Source organism: Acinonyx jubatus, chromosome D1 (genome assembly GCF_027475565.1).
Source record: "Acinonyx jubatus isolate Ajub_Pintada_27869175 chromosome D1, VMU_Ajub_asm_v1.0, whole genome shotgun sequence".
Lineage (NCBI taxonomy): Eukaryota > Metazoa > Chordata > Mammalia > Carnivora > Felidae > Acinonyx > Acinonyx jubatus.
In genome coordinates, this window is record NC_069390.1 from 16,332,973 (window position 1) to 16,359,547 (window position 26,575).

General features: G+C 51.5%; 2 protein-coding genes across 14 annotated transcripts in view; one reads left to right on the plus strand and one right to left on the minus strand.

Moving 5' to 3' along the window:
• Positions 1-26: 26 nt before the first annotated feature.
• ARHGAP1 (Rho GTPase activating protein 1) lies at positions 27-20,337 on the plus strand. Of its 4 annotated transcripts, XM_053203243.1 has the most exons (15): positions 95-182; positions 409-450; positions 3,730-3,899; positions 4,127-4,222; positions 5,616-5,645; positions 11,371-11,458; positions 15,479-15,610; positions 16,221-16,307; positions 16,510-16,608; positions 16,975-17,082; positions 17,167-17,243; positions 17,456-17,533; positions 18,012-18,140; positions 18,321-18,424; positions 18,565-20,337. In XM_053203243.1, exons 3-15 carry the CDS (start codon positions 3,767-3,769, stop codon positions 18,751-18,753), a joined length of 1,350 nt encoding a protein of 449 aa, XP_053059218.1. In that variant the 5' UTR covers positions 95-182; positions 409-450; positions 3,730-3,766; the 3' UTR covers positions 18,754-20,337. The 4 variants fall into 4 exon arrangements, with proteins under 4 accessions (XP_053059217.1, XP_014931157.1, XP_053059218.1 ...); XM_053203242.1 differs by lacking the exon at positions 409-450 and having other exon boundaries at positions 27-182; XM_053203244.1 differs by lacking the exon at positions 5,616-5,645 and having other exon boundaries at positions 98-182.
• Positions 20,338-22,737: 2,400 nt separating this feature from the next.
• ATG13 (autophagy related 13) overlaps positions 22,738-26,575 on the minus strand; it is a 53,334-nt gene continuing 49,496 nt past the window's right edge. For all 10 annotated transcript variants that reach the window (XM_015075675.3, XM_053203241.1, XM_015075677.3 and 7 more), the window contains one exon: positions 22,738-25,131. In XM_015075675.3, the coding sequence (XP_014931161.1) occupies positions 25,054-25,131 (78 nt within the window). In that variant the 3' untranslated portion in view covers positions 22,738-25,053. The remainder of the gene's footprint in view (positions 25,132-26,575) is intronic.

The window sequence follows — 26,575 nt, forward strand, 5'->3', positions numbered from 1 at the left end:
AAGTGGGAGGGGATCCTGGAAAGCCATGTTTGGACCTGGCAGCGAGCCGGAAGTGGGTTGGAGGTGTGGCGGAAGTGGTTGGGGAGTGAGGAGCCCCGGAGGGGGCGGTTCCCGTTCTACCGCGGAGCCGGATGTTTGCCGAGCTTTGACAGGCGTGGCACAGGGAGCAGTGCCCGACCACGGTGAGCTGCGGAGCGCGGGGGTCTTCCTGGGTGGTGGGGGGGAAAAGGGAGGGACTAGACAGGTCACTTTAAGGCATAGGGTCAGGAGGGGGATGATTCGAGCGGATCCTAGGAAGGGAGCAGGAGTGGTATGGGGCCTGGCTTTCCCACAGCGGGTTTCAGCCCCCTCCTGGGTCTGCACCGAGGTGACTTGTCTTCTTTGCTGCTTTCCTCCTGCACTTCCCAGGGCAGAGTCTAGGTCAGATCCCTGTCATCGAGCAAGCCCACGGTAAGGGGAAGTCTCTTTGGTCCGAACTGGCGAAGCGCTAAGAGCAAGAAATTTGGGGGAAGTATTCCAGCCTGCCACTAATTAGGCCACGCTTTCATCTCTATTTCTTAATCTCTGAAATGGGATAATTACACCTATTACGGGTTTTGTAAACCACGAAGCTCTGTACAAATGCATTTGTAGTCGAAAGTCTCGCTGTTGTATCATGGGATTTGCATTTTCGCAATTTTGGAGCCCCAACTAGGAGGGCGGTCCCAATGCCAGAGAATACGATTTCAAGTTATCTCAGTTCTTCGTGAAGATTAGGGGAGAGGCTTTACTTTGTTTTTTCATGGCACCTCTCTGAACCTTCAGAATCACACGAATGACAGTCATTTAAAGAAGTGTTGAGGGACTGACCTGCATCAAGAGACCACTTTATACAGATATAGATTAAAATCTTGACTCAGCTGTATGACCTGCCTAAACAGTTTGCTTATCTTTTCTGGCCCTGACTTTCCTCGAGCAGTAAAATGGGCCTGGTAATGCAAACCTCATGGTGCTGTTGTGAAGTTAAAAGGTAATTTGTCTACTTTATAGCACTATATAGGCTCTCAACAAATATTGGTTCCCTTCTCCATTTAGGAGACGAATTCACTCATTCAGTCATTCAACAAATGACAGCATCTGTGTGCTGAATAGGTCAGGGATTCTTAGATTCTCAGAGGGCCTTAAAATTGCATAGAAGATTTCATGCATGTGCTGATTTTTCTTAGGGAAAAAGTCCACAGATTTTGTCAGAATTTCAGAGAAGTCCAGAGGTGAAAACCTCTGCCTAAAATGATTCTCAAAGATCTTTGTAAAAGTAGATATTACCTGTGGAGAAGAGAAATACTAATCTCAGAGTAAGGAGTATTTTGCACAGAGTGGAACAGGGCTTGTAGGTGACTGGAGTCTTAGGCAGCCAGGATACTTCATGGCCACCCCTTTATATTAGAATTTCCCTGAGCCAGCTTCCCTCACCCTCCCACTGAGTGGGAGCTAAACTTCAGGGTTCACAGGGGAAAGCAGCTGTGAGTTGGTGGCCAGTCTGGCTGGGAGGTGGAAACAACTGTGATTAGTTATGCTGGAAAAGGAGGCTATGGGGTGGGGGAGGGGTCAGTTTTGGAAGAACAGACAAAACAGAGGAGCAGTTACTGGAAAAGAGGTGGAGTTCAAGTTCAACTCCCTTTTAGAAGGTGTCCCTCTCCTTCCCTCACACATACTTCAGCTCGCAGCTGTTCCTTCTAACCCTGTTCATTTCAGTGTGAGTATTTTAGAATACTGGAGAATTATGTTTCTGGAAGGAGTCTGTGCTTTTATAGATAAGGAGATGTAAGTCTAGTTAGGAAAAGACTTGCCCAGCATCTTTGCAACTCATTGGCTCCAGCAGGACTATAATCCAGTTCTCCATATCCCTCATCCCATGCCTTTTTTTTTTTTTTTTTTTTTTTTGAGTTAAGATCCACTGTTGTGCAGAAAGACTTCTCTGGGATAGCTGTGGGCAGGGCTAATGGAGCGCTTGGTGCCTGGTCAGTGACAGAAGAGAAGGCATGAAGAGAAGACTCAGGCCTAACAGGGGTTACTGTGTGCTGAGTTCTGTCCCTGTTACCCAGTGGAGTCCCCTTTCGGGGAATCCTCACAGCCATCTGGTTGAATGGGAGGAGTTTGTTGATAAATCAGGAGTGGATTCCTCAAGACTTAGAGTTGCCTGCAGTGGAGGCTTGAAGGGCAATGGGAGAGCAGGGGTGTGGGGCACAGCAGCACTCACTGAGAGAAGTGCATTCCCAGATAAGAGAGGGTCATCTTTCTCTGTGCTCATGGGAGGGATTTCTATTTTGGTGGTAATCAGCAGTAGTGAATAAGTGTCGCAGAGAAGAGGCCAGAGGAAAGGAGGAGAAAGACTTTCTGGATTTTGGTTTTTGTTTTATGGCTGTTTGGCTATTTGGCTGCTTGGCTTTGACTCAGGAGCTTGGAACAGCTTTTGCCACTGAATCAGTGTGGTTGCCCTGGCAACAGGGCAGTTGTTGCTAGGCACAGGGAGCCGGGGTTTACCAGCCAGAGTCCTCGGCTGTGACGTGATGTGTGCAGGAGGTTGTCATGTTGCCTCAGAGCCCAGAGGTGTTTGGGGTCTGGATCCTAGCTAGCAGTTCCCCCCTCTTCTCCCTCCCTGTGCCTGTTCTTGTCTGGACTGTATCTGCCCTGCTGATTCTCTGACTATATATGTCATTTTTGGGCTCTAGGAATGTAGTGTGCTTAAGAGCAGCCTCTTCTCTGGGGTTGGACTGAGTGGATTCAATCCCCTCCCTGACCCACAGGGTGAGTTTGGGACGGAAGGGGATTGGCCTCCGTTTAGGGCCGAGGGCAGAAGGTACTGCTCTCAGGCTTCATGGGGCCACATCCTTGCTGCCAGACCTAGACCTGGGCAAGCCCAGTTTCCGAGCTGGCTCTTCTCCCTCTCAGTCTGCTGTGACTGCTGGTCTGTTTTTTGACTCCTGTAGCTTAACACTCTGAATGCCATGGGATTCCCACTTTCCCATCTGTGCTCTCCAATGCTTGGCGCTGTCTGTTGACCTTTCCCACCTTGAAACTGGCATTCAGAGCTCCCTGCAGTTTAGAGTGGGCCTGGGAGCCCCCAAGAGCCTGAAGATTGCCCACTCTGACTGGCAGGCAGATTCCATCCCATTTCTTGTTTCTGTCCTGGGGCAAACCCAGCTGGGCACCTTGACCATTGACTTTTTTCTGGGACCCTGTGGTCTCTGGCCACCTCCTGTTCCCAGGACAAAAGTGAGGGATGGAATTAACAAGGCCACAAATAACTTTTCATGTGGAATATCCCTGTACTCCGTAGATGCTTGCAACATCTCTACCCTCTAACTGCTGGCACCTAGGAAGCTTCTGTGCTCTATGACCCCTGAGGACGGGGTATAGACTTCTACTCTCTGCAGCTGGGACTGCATTGCTGAACCAGATAGGCAGTGGGCAGCATGGGCCCTGGCACGGCTCATCCCTTATCCAACTGGAGGACCTGAGGGCACGCCCTGAGCTGCACCATCCTCTGCCCCAGCTGCCTTTTCTGGCATCATGCCTGTGGAGAACCCAGGGCTACATGGAGCTCTTGGCAAGGATGCGAAGTGTTGAGGAACAGGAACAGGGGACACTGCGGGAGGAAAGAGTGAGATCAGGAGGGCTCGCTGTAGAAGTCACAGGGGAAAAGAGGGTGCCCCTGACTTGCTAACCCCACCCCCGGTTTCTCTTCAGGTTCTGTGGAGCGAAGCTGTGAGGGACAGGCTTGGTCATGGACCCGCTTTCAGAGTTGCAGGATGACCTGACCTTGGATGACACCAGCCAGGCTCTGAACCAGCTGAAGCTAGCCTCCATTGATGAGAAGAACTGGCCCTCAGACGAGATGCCCGACTTCCCCAAGTCAGGTGGGTGCTGCCGGATCTCAGGCAGCCATACATGCCTTAGAAGGGGAGACTCCCTTCCTGTCGGAGGAAGACCCCAGGAGTGCAGGAGGAGGGCAGGGAGACCAGCTCCAGGGTGGGACCGGTAGCACAAATCCTATGGTGGAGATGGGGAGGGTCAAAGAACACAAGTCTTGGGGAGAACACTTCCAGTCCCCCAGATTACCCTCTGCCTTTGCCGTGTTCCTCAGATGACTCCAAAAGCAGCTCCCCGGAACCCGTGACACACCTGAAGTGGGATGACCCTTACTACGACATCGCCCGGCACCAGATTGTGGAGGTGGCAGGTGAGTACAGCCAGCAGTGCACCGTTTTCCTCCTGGTCTCACCCCCGGCCTCTCAGGGGGTAGGGACTGGGGGACCGGTGGGTGCCCACTCTGTGGTCTGACCCCTGACCCCGGGGCTCCTGAGCACACGTACCATTCTTTAAACTCACACACTTGATTGTGATGGCCACTTGGCCTGTTCACCTGCAAGCACATCCTGACCTGTGACCCGGTTGTCTCTATTGGCCAATGGCATGTGGGAGGCGGTGTGGCTTAGGAGACTTTGAAGTCAGAAAGCCCCGGTTTGATTTCCAGCTCTGCTCTGTGAACTCATGTCCTCCTCAAAGGGTCGCTGAGAGGATTACAGTAGTGACTGTCTATCAGGGTCTAGCCTGGAGCCGAAACATAGTTGGCCCTGAATGAGCAGCAGTTGATCTCCCTTCCCTTTGTCCTGATGTCAGCCTTTCCATCCCATCAGTTACTGGGGAACCAGGGAGGTGCCAGTTCCTGTTGGGGAAGCCCTACCTCCAGCGAAGTCTGGAATGGCAGAGTGTCCTTCCAGAAGTTAGGGAGCCCATGACCCCCTGGAGCATCAGGTCCCAGGAAGATGTGCTACCTTCGTGAGAGTGGGTATGAGCCCCGCCTTGGGTCTCAGCCTTAGTGAGCTCCCACTTTCCTGTTCTTAACGCCGGACCCAGAGTAGGGGAGGTCGCAAGGATGCTGGTGACCTGATTTCTGCCTGTAAGGTTGTACTATGAGAAGAGGAAATTAGAGTGATAGGATTCTTTGTCTTTCCCCTAACGGCCGTCCTCACTGGTAAGGACAGGCAACTGTAAGCTAGCATGGCAGCATGGCTCTGCTCTGAGGCATTGGGGTGGGCAAAGGAAGCCAGGCAGCACATGGCTCTGGAGCCCAGTGGTGCTGGCTTAAGGGGGCCCTAGAGGCATCTGGCCGTAGGGAAGCCATAGGGAGGTCCATATCTCTGAATGCTGGGCTCAGAGAGGGATGGGGCAGTTAAAAGAGTTGCCCCTAATGTCAGAGGCGTTTCCATGGCATTTGTGTTCCTGGTGCCTGCCTGGTACCCAAGCCTGGGTTGGAAGCCTTGGCTATGACTTCTTTCATCCATGCAGAAGCAAGGCTGAGAGTTCTTACCTGGCCGGGTCCTTACCTGGGCACAAGAGAGTCACCCAAAGGTTCAGAACTTTCTCTCCTCGCTTCCAGAAATGGACCTGATTGGGGCATCAGGAGTATCTAATGTGGTGTGACATAGTCTCTATCCTCCTGGCCTATGTGGCCAAGACACAAAACAGAGCGGGGGGGGGGGGGGCCACCCCCATTCCCACCCTCACCCTGGCACCTGGTGACCCCCTTTCCCACTACAAAACAGAGCTGCAACATGTTTCTGTTTCCCCAGGGTGTGATGAGCCTGAGGGGGCCCAGCCAGGTAGGTGTGTTCCTGGCTCTCTGTGCTTGGCCTCTGGGCTGTGGATCAAGAAGGGCTCTTGGTGGAAGCCAGGGGGGGCCAGCTTAATTGCAGCCCCACTTCAGGGAGCTGGGAGCTGGCGGTACCTGGGAGCCGGAAATAGCAAAAGGTTTACAGGAGGTTTGATAGGGTGGTGCCATGTGGGGATACATCCGGAGCCCAAAGGGAAAGGGGCTTCTGGGGAGGGAGGGCCCACGTCCCTGGGGGCAGGAGGCTGGCTGTGAGCAATGGCCTGGCCTTAGGGCTGGCTCAAGGCCCCTCTGGTGGGGGTGCCCCCAAGGGTGTGCCTCTCTAACTGCTGAGAAGAATTTGGATTGGTACCACCAGAGCAGGAGTCATTTGATGAGACCACGATGATGTCCTGGGAGGCCAGTTTCCTGGCATTAGAAACTGGAGAAAGAGCCTGTGTTGGAACGGAGGATGGATTATGTCCCCATCTCCTCTGCAGCCTGTGTTCTCCGAGCTGGTAGTAGCTGTCATTCTCCACAGTCAAATTTGACTCCGTCCAAGTGGTTCTTTCCAGTGGTGTGCTGATAAACGTTTATCAGTTGGCTCTCTGGGAAGGCGGGGTGGGGGTGGAGGGGAAGGCTATTATTTATTTGTAGCATTTGCAATTTCGACCACAGCAGATTTCAAGCACCAACATGATGTCAACTGGCTACAGTATCCTCATCATTTAACAGTTTAACAAACCTGTGAGCCGGCCCCAGCACAGTGCCCCAGCCCCCACCTCCCATCTCCTTGGCCTGCTCTGCAGGTTGCGTGTGGGTGGTAGCTGGTCTGGCGGTTCCCAGAATGCCTGCTAGAGGACTGCACTGTTGCTGATTGATAGCCTGGGCACGTTCCTGATCGGGATCTGGGGAATGCAGAGTCTCCCTTCTCAGGCCGCTCCTCTTTTCCTGGTGCTTTCCAGTCTCTGTGTCTTCTCATTGAGTCCTCACCCCCAGTGCCCTGGAGACACCAGACTCCTTCTCCCCCTGCAGTCTCCAGGGCAGAAGTCTGTTCTCTTCTGAGAGCAGGAGTAAAGTTCTTGTAGCGGCAGTTGCCCTCTCTGCTGGCAAATGCCAAGCCACCCAAGGGCTTGAGCAATGGGACTTAACCCCAGGGAAGGGAGGACAGGGGCTAGACCCTGGGGTCACCCACATCTCATTCTTGCTTGTCTGAGAGTCTTGCCTTGCAGCCCCTCACCGATCCCCCTTTTGCCCCATCCCCATTCTGACTTCATTCAACATGCATTTGTAGAACACCTACTCTGGAACAAGCCCTGTAGTCAGCACTGAGGATTCAGTGAGGAAAAACACACATCACCTCCTTCTAGGAGCACACAGTCCAGTGAAGTCGCTCTTAGAACTGGCCAGAGCCCTCTTTAAGAATATGAGTGATGTGGACCTCTTCTCCTAGGGAACATGTGCATGTGTTTGTAATATTTTTCATATCCCATCTTGGCCTTGGTAGATGCCCATTGGTGGAGCCGTCGTTGAGAACCCAAAGTTTCCCATTTACAAGGTGTTGACAAGGCCAGCCATGATGGAGCCACAGGCCCCTGGCCCCTCACCTCAATTGTTTGCTTAACCAGTTACTATCTCTTTAAATTCCAGAGCCCTGTGAGCTCAGAAGTCCTGTCCCTCTCCCGCCAAAGTCCCTATGTTTGCCAACCAATGAGGGCTGCATCCGTCAGTGGGGGGGTGGGGGATGGTGGTGGAGGATGAAAAGAATCTTTTGGAACCTCCATGCTCCTCCTTGCATTTTCCTCTACATTCCAGGCCTTTCCTCTGCTTAGAGGGGAATAGGCAGATGTCCCTCCCCTCACATGCTCATGGCAGAGGTTCCAGATTGTAGATGAGGCTGGATCAGCCAGGCTGATCCTTTGTCCCTGCCCTACCACTTTGCTCTTGCTTCTTCTGTCAGTCTATGGAAGGGATTGGAACAGGCCTGAGAGCCAGCCCCCACTGGACTGCAGGGAACCCAGTACCTCGGGATCTGGGCTAGGGTATGACAGCAGGTGGTCTTGCAAAATAGACCTGTTGCTGGGTGAGATGAGGCTGCACCTTCTCCTCAGACAGGCTTGCAGAGGGCTCTCTGCTTGTAAGTTTGGAGAAACTCTGTCCAGGAAACCGTCTAAAGCAATCTCGTAACCTAGATATCATCATGAACAAATTCCAAAATAGAACCATGCATACCACGTAATGCTGACCTATGACTTTATGCAGGCTTCCAACGTTTCTTGAATATCTGCCACATGCTGGGCTCTGGACCAGCACTGGAGTTTCAAAGATGGATGAGCCATGGCTCCTGCTCACAAGCCAGTAGAGGAGACAAGCACATAAACAATTATACAGAAGAGTCAAAGTATCACGGCAGAGGAACAGCTAACCTGTCTCGGGGAAGGAGGAGAGGACAAAGTCTTCTGGAATGAGTCTTAAGGATTCCAAGGAGTTAGCCTGGAGGAGGGGAGCGGAACTGTCTCAAGGAAGTTCTGTCTGGCAAAAGAAACAGCAGTGTCCCAAAGCTGCCTGATGTGGACTGAGTTGCAAGCATGTCTGTGTTGAAAGTGTGTGAGCCTGGAGAATCCTGTGAGTCATTCCAAAGAAGGGGCTGATCTAGAAGTTGGATATGGTAGTCAGACAGCTGGGAGTGAGGTGCTAAATTAGGCCAAAGCACCAAGCCATGCAGCCAGCAGGGCCTGGGGCCATGCTGCCCACATTCCAGAAGCCTCCTTCAGCCCCTCTGAGTCTTGCCCCAGCCCTGGAGAAAAGGGTCAGAGCCTTGGCAACCACTTCGGAAAAGCACTGACTCCTGGGTTAGGTCACTGACTGAGAAGAAGCATCAAGATCATGGCTTACTAAATATGGAGAAGGGCAGTCAGCAAGGCATGGGGCCGGGGGGCAGGGGGGGGAGGGTTCCTTAATCCTCAGAGGTAGGTGGAGGACAGATGCAATGTGTTTCATGGGTTGTGTAAGTAGTCTTCTCATTTGCCCCTGAAGCAATGGGGATTAGGCAGTTGTGGTTTGGTGTCTCTGCAGGGTTGTGAAGGAAAAGATGTAGGGAAGGTCCCTGGGACATGGGGCAGTGAGGACCAGGCCTTGTCCTCATTGAGCTTTGTTTGGGGTGAGTGCTGTGCTGACCCTGCAAGAGCATCTCACCTTGGAGGGCAGTAGGAGATGTGTCAAAAGCTGCCCTTCTGCTGCTGCTTCTTTTAGTGTTTATTTGTCTTAGAGAGAGAGAGACAAACAGAGCATGAGCAGGGAAGGGGCAGAGAGAGAGACACAGAATCTGAAGCAGGCTCCAGGCTCTGAGCTGTCAGCACACAGCCTGGCGTGGGGCTTGGACTCACGAACTGCAAGATCATGACCTGAGCTGAAGTCGGATGCTCAACTGACTAAGCCACCCAGGCCCCAAAAGCTGCCCAGCTTCTTGACAAAGCCAGATTAGACCATCAAATAGTGACCGGTTTGGGGCAAACACCCCAGTGATTACTGCCAAATGAGCATTCTTGCAAAGCATTTCAAACTCCTCTGAACTCCATGTTCTTTAGAATATCCTTAATGAGAGGGACACGTGGGTGGCTCAGTTGGTTAAGCGTCTGACTTCAGCTCAAGTCATGATCTCGTGGTTTGTAAGTTTGAGCCCCACATCAGGCTCACTGTTGTCAGCCTGTCAGCACAGAGCCCACTTCAAATCCTCTGTTCCTCTCTCTCTGTCCCTCCCCTGCTTGCACTCTCCCCCGAATAAATAAATAGTTAAAAAAATAATATCCTTAATGAGAAGGGGTATGATTTTTAGGAATGTCTAGGAGTCAGAGCCAAGTGTGGTTAATAATTCTAGTAATAAAATCAGAAAATGTGATAGTGGTCAAAGATGAGACTGGACCATTAAGTAATCACACCCATTTCCTCAGTGGCCTTGGACTTGCTCAGAAGGTAGTTTCAAGAAGTCTTCCAAATACGCTGCTCAGAGAGGGCACTTCTGGAATAAGCATCAGCTTTTAAGATAACTTGCTAGATAGCAGTTGCTTTGATGGGCATGACTTTCAGTTTTTTTAAGTTAAGGTGACATTTAAATAACAAAATTAACCATTTTAAAGTATGTAATTGGTTTTTTTTTTTAATGCTTATTTATTTACTTATTTTGAGAGAGTGTGAGCAGGGGAGGGGCAGAGAGAGAATCCCAAGCAGGCTGTGTGCTATCAGTGCAGAGCCTGACACGGGACTTGATCCCACGAACCTCAAGATCATGACCTGAGCCAATATCAAGAGTCCGTTGCTTAACCAACTGAGCCACTCAGGCGCCCCTACAGTTGGTGGTGCTGAGCACATTCACAATGTTGTACAACCACCACCTCTGTCTAGTCCCACAATTTCATCCATACCCATTCTAAATCCTATAACCATAAAGAGCCAATCCCTAATCTCCCCTCTTCCCAGCAACTGGCAACCACCAGTTTGCTTTGTTTATGTGGATTTACTTATTCTAACATCTTTTTTTTCTCACTTTATTTTTATTTTATTTTTTTTAAATTTACATCCAAATTAGCATATAGTGCAACAATGATTTCACGAATAGATTCCTTAATGCCCCTTACCCATTTAGCCCATCCCCCCTCCCACAACCCCTCCAGTAACCCTCTGTTCTCTGTATTTAAGAGTCTCTTATGTTTTGTCTCCTCCCTGTTTTTATATTATTTTTGCTTCCTTTCCCTTATGTTCATCTGTTCTGTGTCTTAAAGTCCTCATATGAGTGAAGTCATTTGATATTTATCTTTCTGTGATTGACTAATTTTGCTTAGCATAATACCCTCTAGTTCCATCCACATAGTTAGTTGCAAATGGCAAGATTTCATTCTTTTTGATTGCCGAGTAATACTCCATTGTATGTATATACTACGTCTTCTTTATCCATTCATCCATCCATCGATGGATTATGGAGAGTATGACATGGACATTTGGGCTCTTTCCATACTTTGGCTATTGTTGATAGTGCTGCTATAAACATTGGGATGCATAACATCTTTTTTTTAACCTTTTATTTATTTTTGAAAGAGAGACGCAGAGTGTGAATGGGGGAGGGGCAGAGAGGGAGACACAGAATCTAAAGCAGGCTTCAGGCTCTGAGCTGTCGGCACAGAGCCTGACACGGGGCTCAAACCCACAAGCTGTGAGAATCATGAACCTGAGCCGAAGTTGGACACTTAATTGACTGAGCCACCTAGGCGCCCCGGATTTCCCTATTCTAGATAACTCAGATAAGTGGAGTCGTACAATATGGAGGCATTTGCATCTGACTTCTTTCACTTAGCATCGTGTTCTCAAGGTTCATTCATAATGTAGCATGGATCAGTACTTCGTTCCTTTTTATGGCCAAACGACATATCCACTGCATGGATATACCACATTTTCTTCATGCGTTCATGCGTTGATGGGCATTTGGGTGTTTCCACCAGGTGTGACTTTTTAAAAAGCTGTTATTTTTTTAGACCCCAGCTCAGTAGCCCTGCGAGCAACCCGTCCCTCTTTCTTCAGTGACACACCCTTGAGTGCAGACAGCTGCCCAGAGGTATGTCTGCGTTAGCCCCTCTGGCCCCTGCACTATGCGGTACAGGTCTCCAGGCCCGGCACCTTTCAGTTCCTCAGCCCGCCTCTCTCGGCTGATCTGCCACCCACTGTGCTCCATCTTTCTCCACACCTAGGAGACGACAAGTATGGGCGGAAGATCATCGTGTTTAGTGCCTGCCGAATGCCCCCGAGCCACCAGCTGGACCACAGCAAGCTCCTGGGGTGAGTACCCCTGGGCAAGGTGGAGGGACCTACACCCAGTATCGGCTGATGCCGTTCTCCTTACCGTCACTGCCCTCAGTGCCTCTCCTCTTCTCCCGTGGGAGCTATTTTACATTTTGGGGAGAGCACTGCGCTAGGAGTCAGACCTGGTTTCTAGTCTGGGAAACTGCAGCCTTAGAAGGGTGTCTTCATCTCTTCAAGCCTCTTTTCATAATCAAGCCCTCCGTCCTTGTGGGAGATACTGCACGCGGATGTGCTTGGAAAAGTTAAATACTATCCACACAGGAGGACTGATTATTATGATGTGGTGCTTCTGATGTGGTTGCAGTTGTTCATCATTTAGATGAATAATCAGTGAATTTTGTGTCAGATTTGGTGCCAGTGGCTTCTGTACCTCTCTGGATTCTGTTAGCCAAATATATGTAATAGCTCTGATTGGTCTAGAAACCTGGTAAGTGTTCACTGCTGAGCCACCACTGGGCCCCGGGCATGTGGACCCATGGGGACCCGGGCATGTGGTCCTGGGCGCAGGACCTCCGTGGATGCCGGGCCAGAACGGTCTTCTGAGGTGCCTTAGTGTGTGTCCATTTACCATCTTGCACTTCTGATCTCTACTAAAGGACTCCCTGAAACTGATACCAGTTCTTTGGGATCCTGAATGGTTCTGTGCATGTAGGGGGTGGTGAGGGGTTGGGGCAGGCCAAGGGTGCGGCTGCAGAATGGGAAAGGGCCTGAGTGCAGCATCTGCAGTCCTGGTGAGCCAGGCCTGAGTCTCTCCGGCCTTGTGTGAGTTTCCTCTCTGGCTTCCTGAACCCTTCTCCTGCCGCCCCTCGGCCAGGCAGGCCGAGCCTTGTTCAGGCCCATCACATGGCTTAGCCAGGAGCAGGCCAGGGAGCTCAGCCTGAGGGTAGCTGAGTCACACCCCTACCCTCTGGTTTAACACAGCCCGTCTGATTTGGCAGGTGACAGACTCCTGGCCAGATAATAGTCTGAGTGGGAGGAAATCAGAGGAAGGAGATGGGAAAGCACCCAGTTTTCAGGAGAAAGCTTGCTGAGTGAGGCTCCACCACTCAGGAGGCTTCCTCTGATTTCTGGAAGCCCCCTGCATCCATCCTGTCTGTCCTCCACCCCTTCCCAAAGGGGTCTCCCTGCCCCCATGCAGCCTGCACGGCAGCACTTTCAGTGGGGATCAATCACATTATCTCAGCCTTGTCCTTTCCCAGCTGTCCAGCCAGATCTGGGAGGTTGAAATAGAAAATGTCCGAAGCTTGGATTCAGCTGTACTCCTTACTAGCTGTGTGCTTGGGGGCAGCTCTTTTCTGAACCCTATAAAAATAAGAATTGTGCCCACCTCATAGGGTTGTTGTGGGCATTAGGTAAAGGTAATATACGTGAAATGTCATTGTATATCATTGTAAAGTATTACAGATTTCAAGAATTTAGAAAACGTAAGTAGCTATAAAGAAAAAATACAATGATAAATAAAATCTCCCATAAACCTACCACCCAGAGAGAAAACTAGTGTCAATATTTTAGTGTATTCACTTCTTATTTTTTTCTATAATATATACAGGTGTTTGTATAGTCCCCTCTGTATCTTATATAACATCTTCTGAGCATTAAACATTCTTCAAAGATATCCTTTAAAAACATGTTATTGGCATATGTGTGCAGAGAAAAGTGAACACATTATGTATACTACTTGATAAATTTTCAAAAATGGAATACACAGGGGTACCTGGGTGGCTCAGTCAGTTAAGCATCTAACTTTGGCTCAGGTCATGATCTCGCGGTTTGTGAGTTCAAGCTCCGCATCAGGTTCTGTGCTGACAGCTCAGAGCCTGGAGCCTGCTTCAGATTCTGTGTCTCCCTCTCTCTCTGCCCCTCCCCTGCTCTCTCTCTCTCTTAAAAAATAAATAAACATTAAAAAATAAAGAATTTCCAAAAATGGAATACACCAGGGGCGCCTGGGTGGCTTAGTTGGTTAAGTGTCCAACTTCGGCTCAGGTCATGATCTCGCGGTTCGTGAGTTCAAGTGCCGTGTCGGGCTCTGTGCTGACAGCTCAGAGCCTGGAGCCTGCTTCGGATTCTGTGTCTCTCTCTCTCTCTCTCTCTGCTCCCCCCCCACCCCCCCACTCATGCCCTATCTCTCTCAAAAAGAAATAAACATTAAAAAAAAGTTTTTTTTTTTAATGGAATACACCATGTCATCCACACCCACAGACCTCCCTTTGCTCTTCTAGTCACTACCCCAATGGGAGACTGCTCTTCTGACACCTAACTTCACAGATAGGTTCTGTCTGCAGAAACATCTTGTAAGGTTTTCTATTTATAGATATCCTGTATTTTATTTAACCAGTTCCCTGTTTTTGGACAGTTAGCTTGCTGCTCAAATTTTTTTCCATTGTAAAGCAGGCCACATGCAATGAACAGCCTTCTACAAAAATGCTTCTGTTCATTTCTGATTGTTTCTTTAGCATAAATTCCTGGGTATATTTCTATAGGATCAAAGAGTATGAACATCTTTCAGCTTCTGATACACATCACTTTACTGCCCTCCAAAAAGGCCATAACATTCATCAAAGAATGACTGTATTTTCACCACAATTTTTCTATTTTATAGTTACAGAATGGCATCTTTATATGTGACAGCTCTTTGCAGACTGCAAAGTGCTCAATGTGTATAAGGGGTAATTACCATGTAGCAATAAGGATTGGAATCACAGTAATAATCCGGCATTAGACACTTCACATGCCTGCCTGTGTGGGCCAGACCAGCACCCTGGGCCATGATATAGGGCACTGTGTCTGGGTTAGGTCAGGCTGTATCTGAGCACTTACTCAAATCCTTGAATACCTCCCCCGGCACCATTCCTCCCTCCCCCCCACCCCCCAGAAGTCCTTAGCCTTCCTGTAGGCCCAGCCTCTCAGCCTGGAGTGGTGTTCTGCTGGGGTCTGAGCATGGTTGGCCAACCAGAAAGAACTTTCCCTGGACTCCTTTCCCATTCTAGAGTTCTTATCTGTCCCCTTTGTACTTAACCACTTTAGGTGCTCAACACCTCTGCATGTATGTGCTTGTGTGGGGTGATAGGTACTATGTTGTGAGCATGGGGAACTTGAGATGTGGCTCTTTGGTCCAAGAAAAGCCCAGTGACTAGAGCAGGGGAGGGGACCCTCTAGTCACCCCAATCCCCTCTCATGGGCACAGTGCTTTATAGACTATGATGGGAAGTTGAGTATATAAGCTGCCCTTCAGTCAACAGGACCAAACATTGGAGTTAGCTCATCTCCAGGCTCCACCACAAGCTGTGTGACTTTAGATAAGTGCTTGACCTCTCTGAGCTTCACTGCCCTCACTTGTAAGGAGGAGATAATCTCAGCCCCAATTATTATGAGGAAGGCAGGAGATATTGTATACAAAGTGCTTGGCAGACACTAAAAGCTAAATATATATATATTTTTATTTTTTTAATGTTTATTTTTGAGAGAGAGAGACAGAGACAGAGACAGAGGCAGAGACAGACAGACAGAATCTGAAGCAGGCTCCACGCTCTGAGTTGTCAGCACAGAGCCTGACGCAGGGTTCAAACTCTTGAGTGGTGAGATCATGACCTGAGGCGAAGTTGGACGCTTAACTGACCGAGCCACCCAGGCACCCCTAAAAGCTAAATGCTGATGAATGGTGACTGTCGTCATTGTTATTGACTCAGGGCAGTCCTGCAGAGAATGTTACTGCCATTTTTACTGCGGGTATGTGAGAGGGCTCAGTTACAGTCCCGATCTCCTGATTTCTGGCCTGGGCTGTTACTACCATTCTTCTTCCTCCGTGCAGCCCAACCACTAGCCTGAATCTCCTCCACGACAACACGGTGACTGATTATGCAGCCAGAATAGGCAGTGCAGGAGAGGGGCTCGTGGGGAGGTGTATGATACAAGCAGAAGACTCCTGGGGTGCTGAGTCCTGTCTCAGGGGGCCCCGCCTGTGTCGAGGATGGGCCTGAATGGGCTTTGCTCTTGTAGGTACCTGAAGCACACCCTGGACCAGTATGTGGAGAGCGACTACACACTGCTGTACCTGCACCATGGCCTGACCAGCGACAACAAGCCCTCCCTTAGCTGGCTCCGGGATGCCTACCGAGAGTTTGACCGCAAGTGGGTTGGGGCCTGGGGACAGGTCTGGAGCTAACAGCTCTGCCAGGTTCTGGGCTGCCCTCTGCTTGCTCAGGAGCTTATATCCAGTTCATCTCCAGGCTCCACCGCAAGCTGTGTGACTTCGGATAAGTGCTTGACCTCTCTGCGTCTCCCTGCCCTCACTTGTAAAGAGGGGATAATCCCAGCCCCAATTGTTATGAGGAAAGCAGGAGATAATGTGCTTGGCAGACGCTAAAAGCTAAATATTTTCTTTTAATTTTTTTAATGTTTGTTTATTTTTGAGAGAGACAGAGTACAAATGGGGGAGGGGCAGAGAGAGACCGAATCTGAAGCAGGCTCCAGGCTCTGAGCTGTCAGCATTGGGTAAAAGCAAAGAATCTGAAGTTGGAACGTCCTGGGTTTAACCCCCAGTTTCTCTACTTATTCACCCTGCCCTTCCCTGTTACTTAACCTCTCTGAGTCTCCATTTCCTAATCTGTAAAATGGGACAACAGTGGCACTTACCTCTCAGGTTTTCCATGAGTACTCAAATCAGAAAATGTGCACGAAGAACCTAGCTGTGTGCCTCTTCCACCACGCCCACTGCTGACTTCCTGTTCTGTCTCTGCAGGTACAAGAAGAACATTAAGGCTCTGTACATCGTGCACCCCACCATGTTCATCAAGACCCTGCTCATCCTCTTTAAGCCCATCATTAGGTGAGCAGCTGATGGGGGAGAACAGTGACTTCCCCACACTTCCCTCTCAGCTCTGAAGCACATACCTGAGGAGGCCAAGAATCCTGGAGACAGACCATTTTTGGGCTTGGCCTTTGACCTTGGAGGGGCTGCCGAGGGGATGGTGGGGGCCTGCCAAAATGGGCCCTCCCCCACTGACCCATGCCCGTTATTTTGCCGGCAGTTTCAAGTTTGGGCAGAAGATCTTCTATGTGAATTACCTGAGTGAGCTGAGCGAGCATGTGAAGCTGGAGCAACTGGGGATCCCTCGCCAAGTGCTCAAGTAAGGCCTGGGCCGTGTGTGCCCGCCGGGCACGGGTGTGCCTGTGTGTCATGTTTGTGGGGTAGGACATGCCAGCCAAGGGCAGAGGAAGCCTTGAGAACCCCAGGAAGCAGAGGAAGTGAAGGTAATGAGTAAGAGACAGCATATGGGGTCAGAGAGTGTGAGGTCAGATCCCATTCCTGTCACTTAAAAAACTCTGTGACTGATTCTCTTCAGTCTCCACTCTGTCATGTGTAGAGCAGGGCTCCTATAAGGACTGAATGAAGTGACCCACGTACAATAGCACAGGAAGTACCCAACACACAGGGTTGCCAACGTGACGACAAAGCCAAGTCGAGGGCCTGACCCTCCCCTCTGCTCTCCCAGGTATGATGACTTCCTCAAATCCACACAGAAGAGCCCTGCGACAGCCCCCAAGCCCATGCCACCACGGCCCCCTTTGCCCAACCAGCAGTTTGGGGTCTCGTTGCAGCAGTGAGTATGCAAAAGGTGGGCAGGCCTGGCACGTGGGGACCGGAAAGGGCTTACAGACCCAGCTCACTGCTCTTGTCCCCACAGCCTCCAGGAGAAGAACCCAGAGCAGGAGCCCATTCCGCTTGTGCTCCGGGAGACTGTTGCCTACCTGCAGGCTCACGGTGAGTGCCAAGGCCACTGGCCGCAGGACCTCCAGGACCTGCTTCTTCCCCTGCAGCCGAAACTGTAGGTCCCTCCTCAGCCCAGTCTCCCAGCTCCCCTTGGGGAGCATCAGCACCCACACTGACCCTCAATGGAACCCCAAGACAGAACAGGTTGAAGAGTCTGCACACTGCCCCAGAGCTGAGACTCACCAGGCCCCACTGTTTCCCAGCTCTCACTACTGAGGGGATTTTCCGGAGATCAGCCAACACTCAAGTTGTGCGGGAAGTACAGCAGAAGTACAACATGGGTGAGTGCTCTGGGGTGTGCCTGGGCCCGCAGTGGGAGGGGAGGAGGGGGGGAGATGGGGCACGGGTGTCACTGTTAGGGCACTTCTTTGCCTTCTGCTGCCTGGGAAGCAAGGGCCCTCCGTTCTGTTCCTGTCAGAGGTTTCTGTGGCGTTTGGTATGATTACATGGGTCCCACTCCTGCCTGGCTGTCCCAGGCCTGCTGCCTCATCGGTCAGGCTTCCGGGTCCTGGGTTTAGATTCAGAGATGAAGAAGAACTGTCATGTGTCATGTGTGCTGGGGGGGCCCCATTCAACCCGGTCCCCTCATCACAGAGGAGGAGGGGAAGGCCTGTGTGAAAGGGCTCTGTAGGAGGAGGGTGTTGTGCAGTGGCTGAGGGTGATCAGGCAATGGGGTCTGCTCGGCCTCTGGATCGGCCGTCTGGATAGGCCGCCGGCCTCCGTGCTGGGCCCAGCTCCTTCTCCATCCCCACCCCCCAGGGCTGCCTGTGGACTTTGACCAGTACAATGATTTGCACCTGCCGGCGGTCATCCTCAAGACCTTCCTCCGGGAGCTTCCTGAGCCCTTGCTCACCTTTGACCTTTACCCCCACGTTGTGGGCTTCCTCAGTGAGTGCCCCTGTCTTCCCTCCCTAGTTCTGTGCTTATTCTGCTGGGTTGGGGTCAGGGCTGCACTCAGAGCAGGTAGATTTGGCCTGTCCTCCAAGGAAAGTCTGGTTGGGGTCTCCCTTCTGGCCTCATGTCGGCCCAGCCCCGGGCCACTGTGACCTAGGCCCCAATTCCTTGTAGACATTGATGAGAGCCAGAGAGTGGGGGCAACGCTGCAGGTGCTCCGGACACTGCCTGAGGAGAATTACCAGGTGCTTCGTTTCCTCACTGCCTTCCTGGTGCAGGTGAGACCCGGCCTCAGCTTCTGCTGTTCACCTGGAGGAGGGCAGGGGGGCTGGGGGGGAGAGCTGCCACCCTTGCAGCTCTTGGGAATGGGAGGCAGGCTCTCTGGCTTCCTGCTGCAGCCCCCTGATTCCCTCCACAGATTTCTGCCCACTGTGACCAGAATAAGATGACCAACACTAACCTGGCTGTTGTCTTCGGCCCTAACCTGCTGTGGGCCAAGGATGCTGCCATCACCCTCAAGGCCATTAATCCCATCAACACGTTCACCAAGTTCCTTCTGGATCACCAAGGGGAATTGTTCCCCAGCCCTGACTCGGGAGGGCTCTGAGCCCTGCCCCACCACCCTTCCCAGCTTCAGCCTTATGAGTCTGGGGCTCCTGCCCAGGAAAGGGGCCATGAGGCCCTGGGAGCTGGAAGCTGGAGCCAGCCAGTTGGGCAGCTCTTCCTCCCCTTCTGTCCAGCCCACCTGGCCAGCCCTGGAGACCTCGCTGTAACCACGAGACATTTTTCTTCGCCTTATACTTCTCACTGCCTCCTTGAACCCCTGGCTCCTTGCCAGGCTCTGCAGATCTGGCGGCCTTTGGCTCTTCTAGTATGAAAAAGACTGGCCCCAGAAACTGCTTACCCACTTTCTCCTGCCTCTCTTTTCCTGGCAATTGCAGATGCCTCAATCACTGCCGGCTGGGCTGGTAGCTGGGGCTGATCCTCCCTTTCCTGGCTGCTGGGGAATAAGAGGCCATGCTGGCTTGGGCCTGCCTGCTGAGGCATCTCCCTGGGTGAAGGCCTTGTGTGCCAGCACCTGCTCCTGTCCTCTCCTCTAATGGTTCAGCCTTGTGTTTTTACACAGCTAAGGACGGGCAAGGCTGGGGTCTGCTTCCTATTTCTGCCTCCTTCTCGTCCTCACATCCTGGGTCGGGCTTTCTGAAGTGATACTGCCCCCAGGGTGTTCTAGCCCCCTGTTCTGGCAGCTTGGATGACAGGGCTGAGTCCCAGCATCCATTTGAAATATACACCCCATTCCCGCCCCAAAGCCTCTTGGCGGTCTGGTTGGGCCAGGGACAAGCAGTCTCATCCCCCCTGCCCCATGCCTTGCCTCTTCTCTCTACCTACTTGGACAGATCCTCAGTATAGGGCTCTTGTGGACAGGTCTGTTGTGGAGTCACACTGGTCCCTGCTCTGGCCAGAAGTGACTCAGTGCCTCAGGATCTGTGGGTAGGGACTCCCGGAGGGGCTGAGCAGAGACTTTGCCAATTAGATCAGTCCCTGCCAGGGGAGTTCTAGCAACCTCCCCCAGGGACTATAAGCCCCAGGGCCCTGTCATCTTTCAGAAAATATGGACCCCAATGATTGGTACTTCTCATTCCAACTGTGTCCCTTAGAATGATACTCCTTCCTGGTGAACCCTGGGGACCCCACTTCCTGCAGCCTTGTCCCCTGGCAGCAGGATACTAGATGCACAGTGGCCCTGCCCCCACAGCCTTGGCCAGAGCCTGTACTGGGGTGGGGGGCCTTATTGACCAGCCCAGCCCCATCTGTGAGGGGGGTGCAGCCTGAGCCCCGACCTCGCTGGGCTCTCTCCTCATGATGCTAGCATGTCAGGACTCCCAGGGCCTGGAGTGGCTGCTGGTTCCCTGACAGTCCCTGCATCTCTAGCCCAAGCCAGGGCTTCCGCTTTCTGCCCTCCTGTGTATATCAGGTGTTGCTCACAGCCCCATTTACTGGGGAGCCTCGTGGATCTCTTTGGTCTTTCTCCTGTCCCCTGTCCCACTGGTCTGTACCTGCGGGGAAAAGGGGGGGAGGCGGGAGTACTGTGAATCAAGTGTTCACATTCACTTAATGACTTCCTTGGCACCAATCATGTATTTCACCTTTGCACTTTTTGTATTTCAATAAAAAAGGAGATGGAAAACTACCCACCTGAATGTTAGGAAGTAGGCCTGGAGTCTCAGAAAGGGGTGGGAAGTGTGGTGTGGTTGTGGAAGATGAGCAGGTGGGGCCTCAGGAAGTCACCTCCCCAGTCCATCTGACCCCTTCCTTCCTTGTCTTGTTCCTTGGGGAGTGGGTGTGAAGCCAGCTTTCTGACATCTTCCAGGCTTGGACGTGTGAATGGTCACACTCCATGTTGTAAGTGTGCACCATTCCAACTGGCCACCAAGTGCTGTATCCTATGACCAAGGCCTCTTCTGTCCCCAGAATGGAGGGGACCGTGGTGAAAGCAGTGTGGGCTTTAGAATCAGACCTGGTCTTGAGTCCTAGTCCCATCACCCCTCCCACCAGCTCCAAATGGTAACAGCCATATAATCAGCCCACGTGAGACTGTCTCCTTATTTCTCTAAGGATCAGAAATGATGCACACAGGATGTAACAGTGAGTGCTCAGTGGTGATCAGAATGACCGTCATTTCACAAAGGAATGAGATGGTCCCAATTTTGTGGAGCAGCTGGGATTGGAAACCTCATGTGACCATTTGCTTCTCTTGGCCCTCCTGTTGGCCTGAAAGACTTGGCTCTTTCCACCTGCCACCCAATCCTATAGAGGCTAGGAAATACCCAGTTTTCCCTTCCTCTCCTGAGCAGATTTTGCTGTGCTTTTAAAGATTAAGATGGTAAAATTTAAGTTATGTGTATTTTACCGCAAGTTAAAGATAATGGTTTGTCACTTGGAGGGCAGATCAGAATTTCACTTGGCATGATGGTCAAGGTCAAGTTCCACCTGTCTGCTGCCTGCCTGTTGATTGCAATCAGGTTATGGTGGCCTCAGCTGAGCCTGTTCTTTTTTCTCCTCGTTGCCTGCTCTGGCTGGGGGAGCCAGGGCAGAACTGCAGGATCAAGCTGTGGTGTTAAGATGCTGGTTAAAAACACAGGCACCGAGCTGCAGGAAGCTAGTCCCATTGCACAACTGGCCCTCACCCAGTTAGTCCAACGGAAGGCACTGGCAGCCCCTCTCACTGGCTCTGTTCAGCTCTATGCTGGGTGACTGTTTGGAACAGAGGGACAGTATCCTAGGGAAACTATGAGAGGGGAGCCAGAGACCAAGAGAGTTGTTCACTTGGGCTGGGCTCCTGGCAGGGCCTCTGAGTGACGCAAAAGCCAGTTTACTGCTGCCTTGGCAACAGCAGGTCTCTGGGGGCAGGGTGTAGGGAGATGCTTTAAAGGGGTAGGACACCATCATGAGACATGGGGCAACTGAACGCTTTTAGTTTGCTTTTGGGGGGGATCCCAACTGAAGGTAAAGACACTAGGGACAGCCTTTTCACCATTTCTGATGTGGGTTCGGTGACTGTCCCAACTGGCTGCACAGTCAGGTATCATCATGGCGAGTATCATGTGCAGTTAACTAACAAGCTAGGGCTCCGAGGGCCCATAACGATGGCAGTGGGCAGCCTCATTCTTTTCAGCCATAGGTTTGCGCTAAATTTAGAATTTTCTAACCATTTACTGCCCTGGCTTCAGCCTGAAGGGTGTAGGGAGGCAACCCACACAACAGTTGCCTAGGTCTGTCAGGCAGTTAGTCCCTTGCTTCTAGAACCATTTCTGCCTCTGCGATACTGGCTCTACCTCTCGCTCCCATCCCCCAGTGCAGTCACAAGTTAGGAGGCAGAAGCCAGCTTTACCAGGGCTGAGATGTGTGCTACAGAAGCACACAGGGGGCCAGGCAGGAATAATGTCCGCGGGGTTCTTCTACTTGTCATGGCTCCTTAGAGACCACAACAGGGCCTCGCTCAAGCTGTCAGATCAGAGCAGCTCAACAAACTTGACGGGCCCTTGACTTCCCTATATTTCATTCAACCCCTTCCCCTGTCTGGTTTGCTCAGCCACAACTCCTCCTAGATCAGCAAACAGATACCGGGCAGCTTGGGAAGCCCCACATTCCCTGTCTGCTTCCACTGGAAACATGGCGGAGACCTGCCAGCTGTTTCTCACTCTGAGCCTCCAGGCTGAGTGCTGGGCTGGGCTGGGCTGTGTAGGGGGCAAGAAAGAGCTGATGATGATGCCATGGCCACACTTCATATGCATGTCAACTTCATGCACGTTACCTCACTGACTATTCACAGATAAGCCCTCAAAATGGGAACAGTACAGCCAAGGAAAATGAGACTCCAAGCAGTTTCCTGATTGGCCCCAAGGTTGCACAGCTGCTTGGTGGCCAAGCCCCAAGACAAAACAGCCTGCCTGACTCCAAAGCCACTCTGCACTTCATATCTATTGCTCTTCCCCCACTTCCATGGAGGGGGCCCGTCAGGGACCAGGATCCTCACAGAAGTGGGATGGGGTGGGTTATCTTTTTACAAAACTTGTATGACAGGAGGCTGTAAAGTACAGAAAAAATTTATTGGAAATTTCTTGAATACATTTTAAAGTATAGCTCAATATTTCCAAACAAGGTGGGATGGAGGCGGGGGAGGGACTCTGTCACCTGGAGATGAGTGACGGGTCCCAGCCCTGTCCCAGGGGGTGCTGCAGGAGTCAGTCTAGGGCTCATCCCTGTCACTGTATGGGGCTGAGGGGCAAGGGCCAGCCTTGACAGTTGCTCTGCTCCTCCCAGGCTCAGCTCAGGTCTCAGCTTCCCTGGCCTTTCACTGATGGGGGTCCTAAAGGAAAGGCTGCTGCCTGCAAAGGCCAACAATTAGGAGCCAAAGAGGAAAACAGCTAACAGGCCGTTCAGTGCTCAGCCTCAGGAGGAGGACAGTGGCTGAGACATTGTGGCAGGATGGGGCTGAGGGCATGGGCAATCGATAGCTTACCAGGGCTTCACCCTTCTCAGCACTGGGGCCTTGGGAGTAAGTCTGGATTGGTTTAGCAGGCCATGGGTGCACACTGGCCCAGATAGGAGGGCCATTTGTACACCACTGCTGGGAACATTTCTTTGTGGCAGCAGAATGCATGCAACAGGGGCAGAAGGGCTCCAACTGCCTGAGACGGCATCAGAGCCCACTCCAGCCCTCAGAGCTCAGTCTTGTAGGTGGGACCAGTGTCACATGCATTTACTAACAAGCAGTTAAGGACCACCTGCTCCATTGCAGAACAGCTGCTGCCAATGAATAGCCCAGGTGGGCCAGGAGGAAAGGGGTGGGCCTTGTTTTCCTTGGCCAGGACTGCCAGTTAGGCTGGGAGAAGGACAGATGGTAGGTGGGTGAGGCTAGGCACTTGACTTACTCAAGTAACGATACCTAAAAGGTTAAGTCAATCATATGCCTAGCTTTGGTTTCTCAACAAGGAACCAATCCAGCCAGGAAACCTCAGGGAGCTGTGCAGACCCTGGGATTAAAGAAAGGTGGTGGCCAGGCCCAGGAGGAAGGAGGAAAAGGCCCATAACCCAGCCCTGAGAAACAGGAACAAGTGCCCCCAGAAGGAGGGGCCCCTCCAGCCTTCCCGTGGCCACAGCGGGGCACATACAATGCACTGTATGTGCATGGTACAACTCTGGCGAGTTGTACACACAGAGTTGTACACATTTAGCACCCAAGATTTCCTGGGCTGCCAGAATGGAGTCAGTTACTCTGCAGAAGCTGGGAGAGATTCAAGACCCTCACCAGGCATATGTAGGAGTCAAAGGTAAAGCCTGTCGTCAGTTCAAGTGCAGCAATTCTGGGAGGTTCTGTCGCCCCCAGCCAGTCCTATTCTTGGATCCCACCTTGTGTAAATAGGAAGTAAGACCCTCACAGCAGCAACCCAGAACCTGAGGAACCTCCACAGGAGGAGGCCCTACTCCAGGAAGAGGCCCTCCACCTTCCCCAAGTGAAAACATCCTAACCTCAAACATATTTTCTCTATAAAATATCTGATTTCTCTGAAAGTAATAAATATTTACCATGTTTTTTAACCAAGGAGCAGCAACAGGGGGGAAAAGGAGAGAAAAAACTTTTGCTGTAACTCCCAATGACAGAATCCTGGAGACGCAAGATTCTTGTTTCCATGGAGCTGAGGAGCTGCACAGGCAGCCACCAGGGCTGCTCGACCCTCTGCTGAGGGATGGGCTAGCACAACCCTCAAGGGTGGGAATGGCTGACTTTGGAGTTCTCGCCACCTTGGGCAGGAGGCCTGTCATATTGCCAAAAGTATAGGCACAGGGGCGGAGAGAGGGAGAGAAGACACCAAACCAAAAAGGACGAAAAAAAAAAAAAAAAAAAAAAGAAAAGAAAAAAAGAGCCTGAAGGAGGCCTTCCTTCTTCCTCCCGGTACTGTCTCCTTCTTCTTTCTGCCTCCACACCAGGCTCTGGGCCACCAGTTGGAATGTCAAGTGGTTGACAGTAATGGCAGGTGGACAAGGGGCCAGCTGCAGGGTGGACCCAGGGCAAGGGGTGGGCAGGAAGAACGGGATGACAGCCTTTGTGAAGCAGTTGCTGATGGGCGGTGTAAGCAGACAACCCCGAGGGCCCTTTTGTTAAAAAGCATCTTCCAATCTTCAAGACCAGGGGGTGAGTCCTCTCAAATGCTATCACTGGGCTTGACTGCCGCCATGGAGTCTCCAGGAGGTGCAAGAACAGAGACTTCTGGGTCCCCATGGGGGAAACCAGCCTTTCCTCCACCTGGAGCAAGATGAGGGATGGGAGCAGCTGATGAGAGGGAGGCTCTGGCTCCTGGGACCACAAAAAGGGGATGCTGCTGGTACTTGAGGACACCAACTTTTACTGCAGAGTTTCTACAAAGGCATCAAATTCTCGGACATTCTTCTCGTGCACAGCCAGCTTCTCTGGTAGTGAGTCCTGTACCGGGAGGGGAGAGAAGAGCTGCTTACTCAGGTAGGGTCTTGAAGAGGCAGCTAGCCCAGGCACCTGAGCTGAAGACAGGGGTGCAGCACAGAGCTCGGCTCAGCAGTGCTGGCTGGTAGAGCAGGAGATGCAGGACAGTGGGGCAGGCACTGGACAGAGGGCTTGTGTCCAGCAGGGTTTGTGGGGGGTCAGGGGCTTTAGCAGAACAGTCTAGAGAATGCAAGCAGGCCACACACTAAATGAGCTAGAAAAGGACCATGCCAACAACAGGATGACACAGAGAAATAGACGCGAAGTATCTTTGGCACAGACAGATTAGACTAATACCAGAATAAAACAGTAGGCTCAGCATGCTACAGATTGAAGCTTACAAGAGGTTTCTTCGTGGCCTGAGCTGGGCACCAGAATCCTCTGGGGGCACATGAACAAGGTAGTCCCAATCAGGCTCCCAAGAGATTCTGACTCAGCAGGTCTGTGGTGAGGCCTATGAATCTGTATCTTTACATCAGTTGAGGAAGGGGTGAGTTAGAGAGTTGAGAGAAAACAGTAACAGGAGAAGAAAACAGAACCTGAGGAGTTAAGTTTAACTGCCCTCCAGTATCAAGTATTAATAAAAATTTGACCCTAATCAGGTGCTCTGTCTCCACTGATGAATTTGCATCTGAAGATCGGAATCATCACAGACAGGAGATTTCCTGGCAGGCATGAGGTGCGGTTAAAAGCTTAACATTAGGAGCGCCTGGGTGGCTCAGTTGGTTAAGCGTCTAACTTTGGCTCAGGTCACGCTCTCACGGTTCGTGAGTTTGAGACCCTCGTCGGGCTTGCTGCTGTCAACACAACACATTCCCACCTCAGGCAGAGGGACCCTGACATCTTGTGGCATTACAGTAAGCGGCTAGTTAGGTTTTAACAGGAAACCTGGAGACCAGCAAAGGGAGAGTGAGAGACAGCTAGAGGGAGAGTCAGAGGCCTATCCTGGCTGGCAGCATTCCAAAAACAGTCACAAGAAGCCAGGTCAAACCAGACAGGCCAAATACAAAGAAGGCCAGAGTCCCTGGCCAAGGGAGAAAAGGTATGAAACCCTGCTCCCAAAGACATCCTCTTTCCAAGTAATAAATATTCCATCCCTGGTTAACAGCTGTAAGATTAGAGACTCAGGGGTGCCTGGGTGGCTCAGGTGGTTAAACATCTGACTCTTGATCTCAGCTCAGGTCTTGATCTCCAGGGAATGAGTTCAAGCTCTGTGTTGGGCTCTGCACTGGGCCTGAAGCCTACTTTAAAAAAAAAAAAAAAAAAAAAAAAAAAAAGCTAGAGACCCAAACCCTGGAGTGCACAGCTCTCCTTTGAACTCGCTCATTCTCACATCTGGAGAGTGTCCTCCAATAAATTCTTCACTTACACTGCTCAACCACTGTGTCTGGTCCATCTTTGAATTCTT

Bases quoted from the DNA above. Each gene is read 5' to 3' on its own strand.
- ARHGAP1 (XM_053203242.1), top strand. From the start codon at position 3,767: ATGGACCCGCTTTCAGAGTTGCAGGATGACCTGACCTTGGATGACACC. The intron at 3,900-4,126 runs GTGGGTGCTGCC...CGTGTTCCTCAG, and splicing joins GCCCGACTTCCCCAAGTCAG to ATGACTCCAAAAGCAGCTCC. The intron at 15,611-16,220 runs GTGGGTTGGGGC...CTGTCTCTGCAG, and splicing joins TACCGAGAGTTTGACCGCAA to GTACAAGAAGAACATTAAGG.